At 40.9% G+C, this 19,942-nt stretch overlaps 1 protein-coding gene across 4 annotated transcripts in view; it reads left to right on the top strand.

Annotated features, from left to right (window-relative positions):
* NSRP1 (nuclear speckle splicing regulatory protein 1) overlaps nt 1–19,942 on the top strand; it is a 62,229-nt gene that overhangs the window by 35,366 nt on the left and 6,921 nt on the right. For 3 of the 4 annotated variants that reach the window (XM_072639865.1, XM_072639867.1, XM_072639868.1), the window contains one exon: nt 803–859. In XM_072639865.1, coding sequence (XP_072495966.1) covers nt 803–859 — 57 coding nt within the window. Of the gene's footprint in view, nt 1–802; nt 860–16,062; nt 16,202–19,942 lie in introns of those variants that run through there. The other variant, XM_072639866.1, reaches the window with a different exon arrangement.

A 19,942-nucleotide genomic window follows, 5' to 3' on the forward strand; every position in this document is an offset into this window, starting at 1 on the left:
GAGTTCACCACCTTGCTGTTAGGAATGGAGCGGCAGTGGACGTTGTTTTTCATCCATCTTTTGCAGTTGTGATTGTTCCTTAAGTCTTCCCAAATTGTCTTTGCAGTGTTGTTGTTACCATATATATTGTTCTCTTGGTTCTCCTCACCTTCCCCTCAGCATCAGTTCATACAAGTCTTCCCATACTTTTCTGAAAACATCCCCTTCAACGTATCTTTCTGTGGCAGAAACTTTAGAAAACCTTTGACCTCCAAAGAACTTGCAATCTGTTTCTTGGTGATGTGATTTGTATGTCAGGTTCCATACTGGCCAGAAGTATGGCCAGTGGTTCCAGAGGTAAATTGCATTGGGACATTAACATATTTGGGCAAGTAAAGCCCTTGCAAGTTGTTTTAAGTCATGTGTATTATTTCTTAATTTTTTTTAACCATTTGTGCATTTTAGAGGCTCATATTTGAAGAGCTTACAACAACTGGAATTAGATATAAGAATAAGGGAATGTTTAAAGCTTTTATGCAGTTCATGAATATCCCTACATGAATCCTTTTTCCTTCATCATTTATTGAATATCTACTCTATGCAAAGCACTATCCTATGTTTCCTAGGGTATATGGAGATATAACTATAGAACTCTTTCACTTTTTTATTCTCAGAAGTTTTGGAAGTAGATTTGAGCAAGATATTAATTTAATATACAGAAACAACTAAACACTAGTTTTTATTGTGTTACTAGTAATTAGAAAATGAAAGAGAAATTTTTTAACAGTTTTAAACCAAGAGGTAATTGTTTTTCTTTTGACAGACCTCCGTGAGTGACAGTCTTCAAAGAGAAGCCTTCAAGAAGCAAGTGATGAAGCAGGTATGGGGATGACATACTCACAGTGTGTTGGGCGAAGTCAGAATCTGCTTGCATTTTCATGTCTTGTCTGTATATTTGGTGATTGGGCAATACCTGAAACTCATTTCAGTACACAGAAGTCTTCCTTGATTAGGACTTCAGGCTTCCTATGTGTGTGTTGGAGGAAGCTCTAGTTGGATGAGCTGGTTCTTTGCTGCTGGACTAGGACAGATTAAGCCATTTTTGGCTTTTAGGTGACTTAGCAGTATGAGAAATGGGGCTCTTAGTTTAATTATTTCTGCTCTTGAACTAACAGACTAAAAGTGGGAAACAGCATTCCCTTCTCAAAGTAATTTCAGAGTTTCAGCAAAATCTATAAAGAATTATATCTATAGCTAGAGATAGAAGGTGGTAGAGTAGAAAGACACACATCCTCTAGCTCTTCCCCCACAGCCCATAAAATACCTGTAAAAAAAATGACAACAAATTCTAGAGCAGTGGAAGCCACAGAATGACAGAGTAAAAGAGATTTCCAGGCCAAGGTAGCCTGGAAAACCAACAGGAATGGTCTATTGTACGGAGCATGGAGCAAAGTGCAGCCCATGGACCCCAGCCCAGCCCTGGCCTCTTGACACTGACAGGAACAGGACCAGAACAGGTCTTGGGGGCGAAATCCCCAGCAGCAGTGTTGGTTCTCAGTGTTGGTTCCCTCAAACCACAAGCACCAAAGAAAGCTTCAAAGGTCAGTGAGAAAGCTTTTTCATCTGAATGAGAAGGGTTATGGGCCCTGCCAGCAGCAGCAGTGTCCATTTTTGGAGCCTCCCACCTAAAGCCTCTGGGGGATTTGAGCAGCTGATCTGAATCTCAGGCCTGAGCCCAGCCCTGGGGTGAGGAGGAGGAGGAGCACTGGCAAAGCTGGAAGCAGCTGTGGAGAGGGAGTTCTACTACTTGCAGATTCTGGGCAGAAAAGTTTTTCGTTGCTTCCCAGACCAGTGTGCAGGCCAGGAGAGGAGTAAACTCCTCTCCCTTGATTGTGCCACCTTGGAGGAACTTACAGGTCCCCAGAGTAAACACTCTTCTTGAGAAAGGACTCAAAAGTCAAATAACTGGCTGGGAAAATGCCCAAAAAAGGGAAAAATAATAAGACAATAGAAGGTTACTTTCTGGGTGAGCAGGTATTTTCTTCCATCCTTTCAGAGGAGGAGGAGCGATGCATGCCATCAGAGGAAGATCTTGGGGTAAGGGCCTGTGCATCCAAAACCTCCAAAGTGGATGTGCAGTAGTCTCAGGCCATGAAAGAGCTCAAAAAGAGAGGTGGAGGAAAAATTGGATAGAGAAATGAGAGCTATGCAAGAAAATGATGAAAAGCAAGTCAACAGTTTGCTAAAGGAGACCCAAAAAAATGCTGAAGAAAATAACACCTTTAAACATAGGCTAATTCAATTGGCAGAAGAGGTCCAAAAAGCCAATGAGGAGAAGAATGCTTTAAAAAGCAGAATTAGCCAAATGGAAAAGGAGGTTCAAAATAGTTCTTTAGAAATTAGAATGGAGCAGATGGAAGCTAATGACTTCATGAGAAACCAAGAAATTACAAAACAAAACCAAAAGAATGAAAAAATAGAAGATAATGTGAAATGTCTCACTGGAAAAACAACTGACCTGGAAAATAGATCCAGGAGAGACAATTTAAAAATTATGGGACTACCTGAAAGCCATGATCAAAAAAAGAGCCTAGACATCATCTTTCATGAAATTATCAAGGAAAACTACCCTGATATTCTAGAACCAGAGGGCAAAATAAATATTGAAAGAATCCACTGATCACCTCCTGAAAGAGATCTGAAAAGAGAAACTCCTAGGAATATTGTAAACAAATTCCAGAGTTCCCAGTTCAAGGAGAAAATATTGCAAGCAGTTAGAAAGCAACTGTTTGAGTATTGTGGAAATACGATCAGGATAACACAAGATCTAGCATCTTCTATATTAAGGAATCGAAGGGCTTGAAATACGATATTCCAGAAGTCAAAGGAACTAGGATTAAAACCAAGAATCAGCAAAACTGAGCATAATACTGCAAGGGAAAAAATGGTCTTTCAGTGATATAGAGGACTTGCAAGCATTCTTGATGAAAAGACCAGAACTGACTAGAAAATTTGACTTTCAAACACAAGAATCAAGAGAAGAATGAAAAGGTAAACAGGAAAGAGAAATCATAAGGGACTTTCTAAAGTTGAATTGTTTACATTCCTTTATGGAAAGATAATATTTGTAACTCTTGAGACTTTTCTCAATATTTGGGTAGTTGGAGGGATTACACACACACACACACACACACACACACACACACACACACACACACACACACACACACACCCCTATAAACAGAAAGCACATGATGTGTAAATAAGAAGGGATGATATCTTAAAAAAATAAAATTAAGAGGTGAGAGAAGAATAGATAGATTGGGAGGAGAAAGAGAGGAATGAAATGGGGCAAAGTATCTCATAAAAGAGGCAAGAAAAATTTTTTCAATGGAGGAGAAAAGGGAGGTGGTGAGAGGGAAAAAGTGAAGCTTATTCTCTTCACATTTGGCTTAAGGAGGGAATAACAAACTCACTCAATTTGGTATGAAATTCTGTCTTACACTACAGGAAAGTAGGGAAGAAGGGGATAAGTGGGGTGGGGGGGATGATAGAATGGAGGGCAAATGGGAGAAGGGAGTAATTAGAAGTAAACACTTTTGGTGAGGGATAAGGTCAAAAGAGAGAATAGAATAAATGGGGGGGCAGGATAGGATGGAGAGAAATATAGTCAGTCTTACACAACATGACTTATGAAAGACTTTTGCAAAACTTCATATATATATATAGCCTATTGAATTGCTTGCCTTCTCAGTGGGGATGGGTGGAGAGGGAGGAAGGGAGATAAGTTGAAACTCAATGTTTAGGAACAAATGTTGAGAATTGTTTTTGCATACCACTAGGAAATAAGAAATACAGGTAATGGAATATAGAAATCAATCTTGCACTACAGGAAAAGACAGAAGATGGGGGATGAGAGAAGGGAAGGGTGTGATAGAAGGGAGGGCATACTGAAGGAAGGGATTATCAGAATGCAAAGAAGGAAGAGACGGGAAGAAATTTTGGAACTCAAAATTTTGTGGTAATGAAAACTAAAAATAAATAAACTTTTTTTAAAAAAGAATTTTGTCTATAAAGAATGATATTCATTCTAAGTCCTGGTGAGTATTTGGTGGTTAAAAAACTAAAGAGTGAGCTTGTTAATAGAGTTAATATTTCTTGCTTTCAAAAAAGTGTTATGTTAAGGGTTTTTTAATTCATTTGTCTCAGTATTCACTAAGTGCTTGTGGTTCTCCTTGTGTCTTTTTTAAGGACATGTCTTTCCTCTTTGGTCCCAGGACTCATTCAGGCAAGTAGGCAGTTAGAAGAACCTCCAACTTTAGGGCACCTCTTCTCCTATCCTTAGGCCATCGCACAACCCATGCTGGATGGGAAAGAGCCCCTAGCACTCCCACCTGACTTTATGACCCTAGGCCTTGTCTTCCACCCTGCCATCCTGCCCTTGGGACATCTGGCCTTTCCATTCCTTTCCTGGCCCAACTTATGGCTCTCTAGACTTTCCTATGCTTCAGTCACCTTTTTACTTTGGAGGTTCCCTCAGTGTCTGTGACCTTTTTGCCTTTGAACATACCTCTGCCTCTTAGCCCCCTATAAGGGACCCTCCCTGGGAGGAAGGGCCCAAGCTCTCCTGGTTGCCTTCACCTTCTAGCTCTGATTCTGAACACTTCCCAGTCACGCGTTTATTGAGGCCCTTTGTACTGCCCCCCACTTTTAGCTCCCTTTCACGTACAATTAGCAAGTAAACTCTTTGAGGACAGTAACTATCTTTACTTTTGCTTGTAGCCATATCTACAGGGCCTGGCAGCACAGTGCCTGGCTGTGTAGTTAAGTACCTAATAAATGCTTGTTGATTGGCTTTTTTTTAAATAAAGTGCCCCTTTCAGTTAGAGTCTGAGCTCCTCGAGTACATGAACTGACTGTCTTACTTTTTCTGGTTGTATCCCACTGTTCCAAAGATAGTAAATGCCTTTTCATTTCTTCCTTACTTCCTTTATTTTACAGTGTCATAATTACTTTTCTTATTCACCCACATAAACATTTGTTATCCAGAAAATATAAGATATTGCTAAGTAGGCATTTGAGGAATCTGCAAGATACAGATTAATTGTAATCTCTCTCCCCTGCAGATTTATAGATTGGAAAGAACTAGAATGGGAGAATAGTCTGTCAGAGTTGTAGCTGTACAACACTTTGTGCAAATCTTTGTAAACAGATCAGTGCATGTAGTAAAGTCAGGCATTTTTTTGTTCGGCCTAGAGGCCGATGGACTACCCGAGTCTTACCTTTTCACTGGTCTTCGGTGGCCAACCGGATAAACGTATTGAGAGAAGAGACTTTCCAGAGTCAAACAAGGGTTAGGCTTTATTCAGGGTCTTAGTTACATGTGCAGGGTGAATTCTTCCTCAGGAGAGAGGAATCCTCCTCCTCCCAAGGGGCAAGGATCATACAGCAAGAGGATGGGAGCGGAAGAGGGGGGACCCCTCTTCCCTCCAAGGGCCCCGCAGCCAGAAGAGCCCCCGGAGGGGACTCTGCATCCAGAAGACGGCCTTCAGGCGTTCCTGTCCCTACTTAAGCTCTCCCGCCACATAGTTTGCACGTGAATACCGTGCGTGCTCTCAGCCCCTAGCTAGTCAACAACAGGTGTGCTCAGACCACGGGCCAATCTCAAGGGTGGGATGCTCTCCCCAGCAAGTTTCCCACTGAGAAGAGGTGGAAATGCACGAGATAGCCCGTGTTTCACACCTCAATCCCCAGCTGTTCCCTGGGGGGCCTCGTGAGAACTCTGAGGTTTAGAAGTCCTCACTTTTACCTGCCCAAGACTGTCCTCATAAAACTGAGCTTACACCCCTAACATTTTTTAAGGATTTTCTTTGTGCTGGTCACTGCTATGTGCACAGTAGTAACAGATTCAGTGAAGATGGTAAAGAGTTTTTTCTTTTGTATGTGTGATTTAATAACAGTCTTTCCAGAGGACTAGGATTTTTATCTAATCTTTAAAGATTAGGAGGGATTTGGTGAAAAGGAAAGGGGAGGGTTTTTGAAGCTTGTGCCACCAGCTCTGTAGAGGCCAAAGGTTCAAAACAGTGATTGAAGCTCATTAGTCATCCTCCCTTGACGTGAGCCCTGATATCCCATGGCATGGCAGTGACCCATGCCTGTACAATTGGAAAGGCTCTGAATTAGAGCTGAATGAGTATCAGTCAGACATTTATTAAGCACCTACTATGGGCCCTATACTAAGTACTGGGGATACAGATATAAGCTAAATGAAAGGAAGGTCCTGTTCTCAAGGAGCTGACATTCTAATGAGGGAAGATTTCATTTCAAAAGGACCTGAGAAGCGCACCTGTTGGGGGAGAGGGATAGAATGATGACAAAGTCCACCAAGTGAAGCTTAGATGGCCTGGGCCTTCTCTTAGAATGGAGATTCCAGTGGAAGAAAGGATCTGTAGGGGTGCAGTTGAGTCCTTGAATTTTGTAGTCATGCAGATGGTCCAGCTAGATATATGAAGTCAGTTCACTCAACAGCTCATGTCATCTGTTATGTTTAGAACACTGTGCTAGACTTTCTGAGATAAGTATAAATACACATTTTAATCAGAAGGTAAATAATTATGAAATATCTACTTTGTGTATGAGTAACTAACTCTACATGCAGGAAATGTAAAATTGACCAGTGATATAATGACACAGTCTCCCAGAGCTTGGGAATCATAAGTATGGATGGGAGAAGACTGTGGAAATCCTTTCAAAATGTAGTTTTTACTTGAGAAAGCAACAAAGAGCTGATGCAAGATTTTGAAGAGTAGGACAAAGGTTGATGATGTACACATTTGGTGGTTTTTTTTTTTAAGTTTTGAGTTCTAAATTCTATTCCTCTGGGGCAGAGCCAAGATGGCAGAGTAAAAGCAGGGACTTCCCTGAACTCTCCCTCAAAGCCCTCCAAATACCTGTAAAAAATGACTCCAAACAAATTCTAGAGCTACAGAACTCACAAAATGACAGTGAAACAAATTCCCAGCCCAAGACACCTAGAAAGTTGCCAGAGAAGGTCTTTCGTACTAGGCAGGGAGTGCAGTGCAGTCTGGCATAGACCACACCAGGAGACAGGCTGGAGCAGGCCTCAGGAGACTGAATCATTGGTAGCTGTGGCAGTTTCCAGACTTCTTAACCCACACACGCCAAAAGGGTCAGTGGAAAAACTCTCTGGGACCTGGGTGAAAGAGGAGCATGTGGCCTGGCCTGGTCTGGCCCCAGCCCCAGGGCAGTGGGGGTGTGTGGTGGCCAGAAGCTGCTTGCAGAGCTCTGGGCCCATAGACATTGGAGGATCAAGCGGCTGATACAAAATCCCTGAAGCCTGGGACAGCACACCACCCCCACTCGCATTGGAAGCAGAGTCCTACCTTGGGACAAAAAGAGTTAGAGAAAGAGTTAGAAAGTCAAGTGTCTGGCTAGGAAGGTGAGTAAACATTGTAAAAGAACTCATACTATGAAATGTTAATTTGGTGACAAAGAAAATAAAAATATACAACCAGAAGAAGACAACAAAGTCAAAACTCCTATATCAAAAGCCTCCAAGAAAAATATGAATTGGTCACAGGCAATGGAAGAGCTCAAAAAGGATTTTGAGGAAAAATTGGGAAGAAAAATGAGAGTCATGCAAGGAAATCATGAAAATGGAGTCAGTAGCTTGCTAAAGGAGACCCCAAAAAATACTGAAGAAAATAACACCTTAAAAAATAGACTAACCCAAATGGCAAAAAAAGTCCAAAAAGCCAATGAGGAGAAGAATGCCTTAAAAAGCAGAATTGGTCGAATGGAAAAGGAGGTTCAAAAGCTCACTGCAAAAAATAATTTCTTAAAAATCAGAGTGGAACAAATGGAAGCTTTTGAGAAATTAAGAAACTATAAAACAGAACCAAAAGAATGAAAAAATAGAAGACTGTGTGAACTATCTCATTGGAAAAAACACTGACCTAGAAAATAGATCCAGGAGATATAATTTTAAAAATATTGGACTACATCAAAGCCATGATCAAAAAAAGCATAGACATCATCATCTTTCAAGAAATTATCAAGGAAAACTGCCGTGATATTCTAGAACCAGAGGATAAAATAGAAATCGAAAGAATCCACTGATTACCTTTGGAAATGGATCCTGAAAGGAAAACTCCTAGGAATATTGTAGCCAAATTCCAGAATTCCCAGGTCAAGGAGAAAATATTGCCACCAGCCAGAAAAAAACAATTCAAATACTGTGGAAATACAATCAGAATAACACAAGATCTAGTAGCTTCTACATTAAGGGATCAAAGGGCTTGGAATATGATATTCTGGGAGTCAGAGGAGATAGATTTAAAGCCAAGAATCACCTACCTAGCAAAACTGAGTATAATCCTTTAGGTTAAAAAAATGGACATTCAGTGAAATAGAGGACTTTCAAGCATTCTTGACGAAAAGACCAGAGCTGAACAGAAAATTTGATTTTCAAATACAAAAATCAAAAGAAGCATGGAAAGGAAAACAGGAAAGAGAAATAAGAGACTTATTAAAGTTGAACTGTTTACATTCCTACATGGAAAGATGATATTTGTAATTCATGAGACTTTACTCAGTATTAGGATAGTTGAGGGGAAATAGATAGGTAGATAGAGGGCACAGGGTGAGTTGAATATGAAGGGATGATAACTGAAAAATTAAGGGATGAGAGAGAAATATATTGGGAGAAGGAGAAAGGAAGAGATAGAATGGGGTTAATTATCTCACATAAGAAAGCCAAGAAAAAGGTTTCACCATGGAGGGGAAAAAGGGGGAGGTGAGAAAGAATGAGTGAACCTTACTTTCATCAGAATTGGCTTAAAGAGGGAATAACATACACACTTAGTTGAGTATCTTACCCTATAGGAAAGTAGGGGGGAAGGGGATAAGAGGGGGGAAATAATAGAAAAGAGGGCAGTTTGGGGGAGGGGAGAAAAGAAGTGAAAAAATAGTATATTTTGGTCTGTATTCAGATGGCTTTCTGGCCTTTTATAGGGATTTGTTAATGACTTAGATGTTTCTAGGTGAGTTTGAACTCTCATATCCAAGAATTTTAATTCTATGGTAGATTATATTGATTTAGGAAATCTTAGAATTTGGAGAGTTGTGCATTCCCAGATGACACAGAAACCTTCCCAGAGATGGGTGACTTTCAGAGTTGTTTTAGGTTTACTGGCAGTAGTGCTTTATTAAGAAATGAAGGGCTCATTAAAACTTTTTTGTCAAGATGCTTTCAGGATTTGGCACATTTTAAGTTATGTGTTTTGTTTTGTTTTTTAATCCATCTTTATTAGATATTTTTTTAAAAGGACCAGGACTCTTAGTCCAAAAGATGTTCAATTTGCAAAGTATAAGGAAGTCTTGTACAACTACTTGTGTTTATAGTCATTAATTCCTTGTAACTAAGGCTATTTTCCAAGTTCCATGAGATGAGAAATTGACCTTGTAGTAGGTTGGCAGAGAACCATAGAATCATAAAACCATTGATTTAGAACTGGAAGGAGCCTAAAAGGGCATCCAGTTTTCTTTTCTCCTTTCTGGGTAAGGAAACTGAGGCTCAGAGAGATTAAGTGGCTTCAGTACAGCTGGGAAATAAACCAAGGCTCTTTGACTGCAAGTCCAGCATTCTCCATCAAGAGTGTCTCCAAAAAATACATTAGCTCTCAGTTTTCACCAGCCCCTTCCACACATTAATCCTCTAGTTTTCTTTGTGGTAGCTTTTAAGGACTTTTGCTTTTTCACCCCTTCCTCTTGTGGTCATATTGATGAGAAATCTTACAGTAACTCAGAAGTAATAGTCAGAAGGAAAATAGTACATATTGTATAGTAGATATGTTGCTTTTAAAATAGCATTCTTATTTGCCTGTCCCTATTATGCATGAGTGAGAATCTTTAGGGCCTAAATTACATCATGCGCCCCCTCTTCCAATAGTAAACCACTAGTTTTCAAATGTAAAAATAAAGTAACCTTTCTTCAGTGTTTAAATATTGTTTATGTGAAAGTGTACCTCAAGTTGAGAATATAATAGATTTTCAAACTAGGTTAACCAGTTTAATCCATAAAGAGCAAGGAAAATCTTCAGAATTCTGAAGTTCTTAAGCAGTATACCTAGAAACAATCATTTCATTTTTAAGAAAACAGGAGCTTCTTATTGACGTCAAAATAGCTTTTTTCAGACACTGTTTTTGTTGTTATTCTGCATGATTTTAATGGCACTGAATTAGTCAGTATTTATGGAGTACCTGACCCCGGGGTGGGTTACTTCAGTACAAGTCTAAGATCTGGACTCTGCCTTTTGGGGTTGGGAAATGGAAGTCACTGAGTAGCAAAGTGTGTGCTTATTTCATTTGGGCTCCCAAGCCCATGAGAGAACTTCTTGGCCTGTTTGCCCACTGTGGCAGAGGTCAGGGTCCATGTAGAAGCTGCTGTTATTTTTCAACAAATTATTTCTTGTGAACTGAGATTCTTGGCATCCTCTGTCCCTTTTTCTGCCACCCCAGCACTGACATGGCCTAAGGAATAAGGGGCTACATGGAGCTGAGGACCATCACTATATTTTTCTTTGTTCACTTGTTCTTTGCCATAGCTAAAGAAGCCATCACCAGTCTAATGGTGATGAGTCTTACCATGTTTATCTTGTCTAGCCCTTTTAATAATGATGGTGATTATTATGTTGGTAATAATAACTGCATTTGTATCATGTCTGCTGTGTGCAAGGCACTGTGCTAAGTGGTTTTTTACAAATACTAGATCCCCACAACAACCTTAGGAGGCAGGTGCTATTTTTATCCCCATTTTCCAGGTAAGGAAACTGGCAGAGAGGGGTCTGCCCAGGGTCATACAGCTAGTAAATGTCTGAAGCTGGATTTGAACTCAGGTCTTCCTGACTCCTGGCCCAGGTTCTATCTACTGCACCACCTAGCTGCCAGTTGGTCTTTTGTTGGAACCACAAATTAAATTAAATTAAATTAAATTAAATCACAACAGATGAAATATATATTTTAACATATAGGAAATAACTTGATACTGATGGGTCATTCCTTAATCAGTGATCTGGTCAGACAAGATCAGAATTAACAGAAAACTAAAACAGAGATGGAAAATAAGATGTGGTTTGAACTTGAAATAGCTCAATCTTGACTTATTTAAACAAGTTATTCATGATGACAAGTGGATGACGGACAGAAGAGAGGACACAGGCTCATACTGTAATTCCATGTAGAAATCTAGCATTGATTGCCATAAAAGGGATACTCAGCCTAAAAAAAGCACCTTAACCAGCAAACATTGGACTTACATGTCAGGAAGAGAGAGATGACAGCCATAGACAGTACTGGTTTAGAACATAAGCTCATTTGTAAAGTCTTACAGAAAAGGATTATGAACCTCAAAGCAAAAAGAGAAGCAGGGTAGGTAAAACCAGGTAAGAGAGAACATTGAGAGAAAAGCAGTTAAGCAAATTCATCCTGAGAACTTTTCACAATCCTTTGTGAGCTCTTCCATGGCCTGAGACCAATTCATATTTTTCTTGGAGGCTTTTGATGGAGGAGCTTTGATTTTGTTTTCTTTTGTTTGCATGCTTTGGTCCTCCTTGTCACCAAAGTAAGATTCTATAGTCTGATTCTTTTTCCAGTTTTTGCTCATTTCCCCAGCCGTTTACTTGACTTCTGAGCTCGTTGTCAAGGTAGTTCTCTGCTTCCAGTCAGGGTGGGTGGTGTACACTCAGTCCCTTGATCCCCCCACAATCTGTGGGCCTAGAACTCCAGAAACAGTGGCTGCTGCAGGTTTCTTCATCCCCTTCCCCCCTGCTGCCCTGGGGCTGGGGCTGGATCACTTCACCCTCCTGCACTGGTCCCACAGGCTTTTCCCTCTGACCTTCCAGTTTGTCCTTGGTGTTTTGGGGTCCTGAAGTCTGGAAACTGCCACAGGTGTGAGAGATTCAATCTCCCCAAGGCCTGCTCAGGTCCCCTTTGTGCACTCGCAGCCCACACTGAACTGTGCTCTGTTGCCAGTGTGACATGATAGACACTTCTCGACGACCTTCCAGGCTGTCTTAGGCTGGAGATTTGCTTCACTCCGTCATTCCGTGGGTTCTGCAGCTCCAGAATATGTTTAGAGCCATTTTTTATAGGTATTTGGCTGGGCTTGGCGGGAGCTCTCTAGAAAGTCAGTGCTGTTACTCTGCCATCTTGGCTCCACACACCCACACCCCACCCCCGAGAACTTTTAAAAATAAAAATGGAAGGAGAACAGCAAGCAAAAAATAGGAAAGTTCTGAAAAGATTTTTATGATAGTTTTTCTTTTCCATCAAGAAGAGTAAAACCACCACCCCACTGCTTTTGGACTCCCAACAGTAGTAGTATGTTACTTATAGAGGAGATAGAGAGACCTCTTTAGAGAATATAAATAGGAATTCCAGCTTTATTAGGCCAAGAACACAAAGAAGAGAGAAATAAATGAATGAAGGAGAGAGTCTTGGAAGGACTTGTATCCACTAATACAGAGTGAAGTGAGGAGAGCAATTTCTACAATCTGTACAATAATGACATGGAAAGCAATTTTGAAAGACTTTAGAACACTGATCAATGGACTGACCTATTTTGACTTTGAAAATTGATGACGACACATCTTTGGACCTCTGGCAGAGAAGCGATAAACTTGCACAGAATGACACGTTTTCACACAGACAATGTATGAATTTGTTTTGCTTACTTGTTTTGCGGACTTATTTGCTACAAGGGAGAGAGTCCTATTTGGGGCAGGGGGTTATGGTAGATGATGAGATATTTTTTTAAAAAGGAGAAATAAAAGAGCATTAATGAGATATTTAAAAAATACTTAGAAGAGGGGGACAAACAGGACAGTTTTAAATTTTTTTATTATGAACAAGCATAAATGTTTCTGTGTACAAAAAAAAATGAGATTTTATGTGAAACCATGAAACTTTATTCCATTTAACTTGGGTTTTTAGAAATATATGTTCAATTTAACATTACCATGAATATGTGACAGTATCATGTTAAATTTACTGTACAGGTTTTTTTTTTTTAACCCTATATAGTTCATAGTCTTGTGTAGTCTCTCTTTAAAAGTTTGGATTAAATTCATAATTTAAAATTTAATTTAGAATAAAAGGGAATTCCTTGTAGGGGTGAGGTCCTACACATGCTCCTATTTGTGGACAATGTCAAGCATCAGACTATTGCAGTGGAAGAAATCTGTAACCACTCAAAAAAATTTGGCCTGACCATTCACACTGGACAAAATAAATGATGAAGAAGGTCTGTTTACTAGATTATGACATGCAGTTAGATAGCTTGTGGAGCTTGTCCATTAGTATGTGTATATGTGTGTATATGTGTGTGTGTGCACATATACATACATATATAAATTTGTATATATGTATATTTATATATATATGTGAAGAGAGAGAGAGAGAGAGAGAGAGAGCTGTGCATGGATGTGGACCCAGAAATGAATAGCAGGTCAGGTGGTTGGGTGGCTTTCAGGAATTGCAAAGATCCTTCAATGACCCCAGAGTTCTTGCATCTTTTAAAAGCCTGAGTTCTACACCAGGATTGTATGGTTAGGAGTCATGGAACACCGGAACCTCCAGTTCAGTGGATACAAATGAGTACAGCACAGAGGACTCATGAAACAGATGGAAAGGTGCAAAGAATTGGGATAAAAGACATCAGTGGGGAGATGTAGGAGTGAAGAAGAAGCTGGGCTGGCCATGTGGGAGGGGCATGCTTTCCGTTGGTACACTTGTGATGTTGGGAGAAGGCAAGGAAGGGCCCCACATGTTGGATAGATGTCCCCTTCTTCTCTTGGGAAGATGTGGACAAGGCTTGGGTGATTTGTAGTCTGCATTGCTGAGGAGAAAGAGAAGTTGATGAGATAATAGATTTCTGTGTGCATTTCACTTTCATTATTACGCATCAATCAGAATAAGCTAATCGCATGATAAATGTGATATTGTTTCTAAGAACCAAAAGCCTTCCGAGATGAGAGAAGAGAGAGGTCACTTTATGTTTGTGTAGACAAAGAACCCCTTAGAGAACTGAGCCCCAAGTCTGGGCCTTGAAAGATGGATGGAATTTAGACTGAGAAGCAGAGAAAAAAACATTCATGGCAGGAGAAATAGCCCAAGCAAAGACACAGAGGCCCTTAAAGTGCTGAAATCTTGCTTTCAGCCACAGCGTACTAAATTATAAATTGTCCCAAGACAACAAGTTCCATTAGAAAGTGCCTTCTGTACCACAGGTCCGGGTACATGTCTCTGTGCTTACTGACAAGTGGTGTATTGCGTCAGTTTGGTTTGTCATAAGCATTCAGTCCTGAGTTACTGGTTGGTGATGAAGCCATAGGTCTGTTTTCACCGTAGACTGAGTTGAATTTCTTTTTAGTTATTAAATGCAGCCACCCAATTGTAAATTTACAAGCAGATGAATGCTCTTCACAAGTTCATAAGAGATTAAACCTTAGGCTGTCATTTTTCACACAAATTTACTCCGTTTCCATCCTAATTGATTCCTTGCTGTGACGTGTGCTTTTCCTTTCTGACGCCTCTCGTGGGATCCGAGGTTTAGAGCTGGACTGACGTAGTAATTTTACAAAACCTGAGGCCCAGGGACCATGAGATTATAGCCATAGTTAGTACTTGTAAGCACCATAAAACCTTATATTGTTACTGTTACAATACCTTTAAGATTTGCACACTTTACATGTATTGTCTCACTTGATCACAGCAACCCTGTGAGGTAAATAGTATTATCCGCATTTTCCTACATTAGGAAGCTGAAACTGAGGGAGGCTAAGTGACTTAACCAGGGTTCTATAGCCAGTTAGTGTCTGAGGTTTGGATCTTAGGTCTTCCTGGCTCCACATTCAACGCTCTATTCACTGTGCTTACTGATTCCCCAAAGATGGGGAATGATTTGCCCATGGACATATAGGTAGTAAGTGAGTTGCAGAGCCAGGATTTAAGTTCTACTTCTTTGACCCCGAAACCAAGATTTTTGCCACTTTTAATGCTGCCTTTTATAAATACCATGATTTTATTTTGAAATGTATCTAAGTTTGGGAAATCAAAAAAATCAGAATGTATTTAATTTTCCTTTTTTTGGTATCATTGAAATTAATTTGCTTGTACTTAACTGAATTCATGGTTTCATCAGTTTGGGAGTTCCTTATAATGACTTGCATCCCATTTGCAACCCATTCATACCTGCCCATACTGAGGGACTCCCATCCTTTACTTAAAGAACTGTAAAAGATATTTCTCATTAATGTCCATTAGTACTTTTATTCATGAGCCAGTAGAAAATAAAAACTCAGTCCATCTAGACAGGAAAAGCACTGTGAAATGAGAGGGTTGAACTTGATGACCCCTAAGTTCCTTCTAGCTATAGATCTATCATCCTGCGAGATGATTAAATGCCTATTTAGATTGGAATTAGAGCTGTATTCAGTGGAAAATTGAATCTGGAAGGAGACACTAGCATAAAAGTTCACCATAGGAGGTCCAGTCCAACATGGGGGAGGTGTTTCTCCCAATGCCAAAGAGCTGCCATTGCTGTCATCCCTCTCCTTTACATGGCCAGCCCATCTTCTCTTTCTGTCTTGCAGCCTTTGATGACATCTTTTATTCCTGTTCTTTGTAGTTCCTCATTGGTTATGTTGCCGACTGCTCACATCCTTTCCATTGCCCTCTCTGGTGTTCATCAGAGACAAATGCTAGTCCAGGTTTTGCTGCCATATAACACCATTTTGTTTTTGTTTTGAAACCATGGGCCTTTGCAGTTATGGGAAGCTTAGGGTCAGTGTTTCGTAATTTTCTCCAAGCAGTCTAGCCCACCCTCCTCCTTTTCAACTGTGGGCCCAACTCATTGTCTGTATTGTCAGTCCCAGATAGACATACTGTTGGACAAGCTCTGTATTCACATTTAGAATCTGGGCATTGTCCATTCTTCATCCATCTAGTCTTTTTTGTATGCATGGTCAGGCCAAACACCTTTGAATGATCATAGATCTCTTCCAGGAGGCTTTGCAATGTCTGGGAGCTTAATGAAATCAAGATAATGTCTTCTCCAAAGAGAAGAATCTGGAAGACTCACAAAGAATCTCTCTTCAGCCCAGTCTCTGCTCTGTCTCTTCCATGCTTGTGGCAAATATTTCTGGTGAGCATACGTCTCTCGTTTTACGCTGGCCTGATATTTAGGATAGTGTGTCATTGAACAAGTTTATTTCTGCTCTTACGTCTTTCAAGAAATCTTAAATGATCTTGCTATACAGAGGGGAGACATTAAGTGGAATGATTTTTCTAATAAATAATAAGCACAGTGAGGTCATGAACTCTCTCTGCAGTCATGATGAACCGATAAAGGCGGGTTCCATTGTTGAATATTATTTTTGAAAGCCTGCTTGTTTCCTAGGAATGCCCTCATTACAGATGTCCTTAGTTCATGTACAGATGACCCACGTAAAGATTCTACATAGATAGAAGAGAAAGCAGTAGTTGTTGGGATCAGTAAGGTCTGATATTTCCCCCACGATTTTATTCATCTTCTACCTTAAATAGCGTGTAAATCAGTCCTTCAGTGCTCTCACAACTGTATCACCTTCAACAGAGTTCTCCTTTATAAATGCTTGATCTTGTCTGGCTGCCTTTTCCCTCTTTGTTCTCTCAGAGACTGTAGTCCTGGAATTTAAGTGTGTTGATTCCACTATCCTTGATGGAGAAAAGTTCGTTGTAATGATTTTTGCAAATCTTCTGCATTTTTTTATTTGGTAGACTTCTTTCTGTTCTCATCCTTGAATGTCCTTGGAACGGTTTTCTTAGTTGATTATGTTGCCAATTTTTCTTTAGACTGGTTTTACCCTCCACAGCTTCTCTCTGCCTTATGAGATGATACTGCTCATAATTGGCTATTCTTTTTTGTAAGACTTTATAGGTGAGCTGGTTTTCTAACTTGGTATTGCCTTTGGCAGATATTTCACTTTTTTTGGCCAGTGAGTCAAATGTTTGCTAAGGCACTTTTGTTTTCCTTGTTGCAATTAATTTATAGTAATTTAACTTCTGGATAGAAGTTGGTATTATATTTATAGTTGGTATCAAAATCACTTTTGTTTTCCCTTTCCCATTTTAAGTTTTCAGTAGCTTGTTTGACTAATTTTGGGTTGTCTTCGTTGTATATCATATTTTTCTTATTACTAGACCTTATAAATTCTGATTTTAGCTCTGATGAGTCAGTGGACTCACTGTGCACAGACAGATGACTCAAAGATAACTCTTTGAGAGCTTTGATAAGCTCTTTTCTTGACTTTTAAGATATGGACAATTTCATTCTTTTTGGTGTTGTTTGAACAACTGATTGCCTTTTTTTTTTTTTTTTTTTGAGAAAGTGTTCGTAATATAAAGGCATGAAGCTTCTGTAAGAATCTATAAGTCGGGGGGCGGAGCCAAGATGGCGAAGTAGAAAGACGCACATACACATAGCTCCGAACCCACAAACCACAGAACGGCTAGAGGGGACCAACCCAGGGCGAATTCTGCACCCAGAGACCACAGAATATTGGAGCGAGGGAGATTTCTGTTCCGGAGAGACCTGCAAACCTCTCGCGGGGGGTCCTTCGCGCCGTGGACTGGGCGACGGGACGGGGAGCAGAGGGCAGCCCTCTGCGCCGTGGACTGGGCGACGGGACGGGGAGCAGAGGGCAGCCCTGCCGCGGCCACGACACTGTGAGGAAAAGATCCGAGAGGGCTACGGGGACGGAATCTCCAGCCGCGGCTCCGAGAGGCACAGATCTGAGAAGGCTCCAGAGACAGGATCTCCAGCGGCGGCACAAGCCCCCCCACCAACAGGTGACTGACGGGGGTAGGTGAGAGAGTCTCTTCGGCGGGTTGAGAGGGGAGTGGGGTGCCCCCATGGCTCGGGCCCCCCCAGGAGATAGAAGCTGAGAGGCGGCTACAGACAGGGGCTCCCCAAACGGGCGGGAGCCTGGATCCATTGTGGAAGGTCTGTGCATAAACCCCCTGAGGGAACTGAGCCAGAGAGGCGGCCCTGCCCCTGACCACCTGAACTTAATTCTCACACTGAATAGCAGCCCTGCCCCCACCAAAAACCCTAAGGCGGGAAGCAGCATTTGAATCTCAGTCCCCAAACGCTGGCTGGGAGGACCAGGAGGCGAGGTGGGTGTGACGAGAACATTCAGAGGTCAGGTCACTGGTTGGGGAGAATGCCCAGAAAAGGCAAAAGAAATAAAACTATTGAAGGGTATTTTCTCGGAGAAAAGACACTTCCTCCCTTCCTTTCTGATGGGGAGGAACAATGCTTGCCATCAGGCAAAGACACAGAAATCGAGGATTCTGTGTCCCAGCCCACCCAATGGGCTTGGGCCATGGAAGAGCTCAGGAGGAATTTTGAAAATCAAGTTAGAGAGGTGGAGGAAAGACTGGGAAGGGAAATGAGAGGGATGAGGGAGAAGCATGAAAAGCAGATCAGCTCCCTGCTAAAGGAGAACCAAAAAAATCTTGAAGAAATTGGCACCTTGAGAACTAGCCTAACTCAGTTGGCAAGGGGGGTGCAAGGGGCCAATGAAGAGAAGAATGCTTTCAAAAGCAGAATTAACCAAATGGAAAAGGAGATTCAAAAGCTCACTGAAGAAAATAGATCTTTCAAAACTGGAATGGTACAGATGGACGCTAAGGACTTTATGAGAAAGACAGATATCTCAGAACATACCGCACAGATTTGAAAAATGGAAGATAATGTGAAATATCTTATTGGAAAAACAACTGACCTGGAAAATAGAATCAGGAGAGACAATGTAAAAATTCTGGGACTACCTGAAAACCATGATCAAAAGAAGAGCCTAGACATCATCTTCCATGAAATTATCAAGGAAAACTGCCCTGAGATTCTAGAACCAGAAGGCAAAATAAATATTCAAGGAATCCGCAGAACACCGCATGAAAGAGATCCAAAAAGAGAAACTCCTAGGAGCATTGTGGCCAAATTCCAGAATTCCCAGGTGAAAGAGAAAATATTGCAAGCAGCTAGAAAGAAACAATTCAAGTATTGTGGAAATACAATCAGGATAGCACAAGATCTGGCACCCTCTACATTGAGGGATAGAAGGGAATGGAATAGGATATTCCAGAAGTCAAAGGAACTAGGACTGAAGCCAAGAATCACCTACCCAGCAAAACTGAGTATAATACTTCAGAGGAAAAAATGGTCTTTCAATGAAATAGAGGACTTTCAAATTTTCCTGATGAAAACACCAGAGCTGGAAAGAAAATTTGACTTTCTAACACAAGAATGAAGAGAACCATGAAAAGGTGAACAGCAAAGAGAAGTCATAAGGGACTTACTAAAGTTGAACTGTTTACATTCCTACATGGAAAGACAATATTTGTAACTCTTGAAACATTTCAGTATCTGGGTACTGGGTGGGAGTACACACACACACACACATGCACACACGCACACATACATAGAGACAGAGTGCACAGAGTGAATTGAAGAGGATGGGATCATATCTTAAAAAAAAAAATGAAATCAAGCAGTGAGAGAGAAATATTGGGAGGAGAAAGGGAGAAGTTATATGGGGCAAATTATCTCTCATAAAAGAGGCAAGCAAAAGACTTATTAGTGGTTGGATAAAGAGGGGAGGCAAGAGAAAAACATGAGGTCTACTCTCATCACATTCCACTAAAGGAAAGAATATAATGCACACTCATTTTGATAGGAAAACCTATCTCATAATACAGGAGAGTGGGGGACAGGGGCACAAGCAGGGTGGGGGGGAGGATAGAAGGGAGGGCATGGGGAGGAGAATACAATACGAGGTCGACACTCATGGAGAGGGAAAGGACCATAAGAAAATAGAAGTAATGGGGGACAGGATAGGATGGA

Source organism: Notamacropus eugenii, chromosome 2 (genome assembly GCF_028372415.1).
Source record: "Notamacropus eugenii isolate mMacEug1 chromosome 2, mMacEug1.pri_v2, whole genome shotgun sequence".
NCBI classification, from domain to species: Eukaryota; Metazoa; Chordata; class Mammalia; order Diprotodontia; family Macropodidae; genus Notamacropus; species Notamacropus eugenii.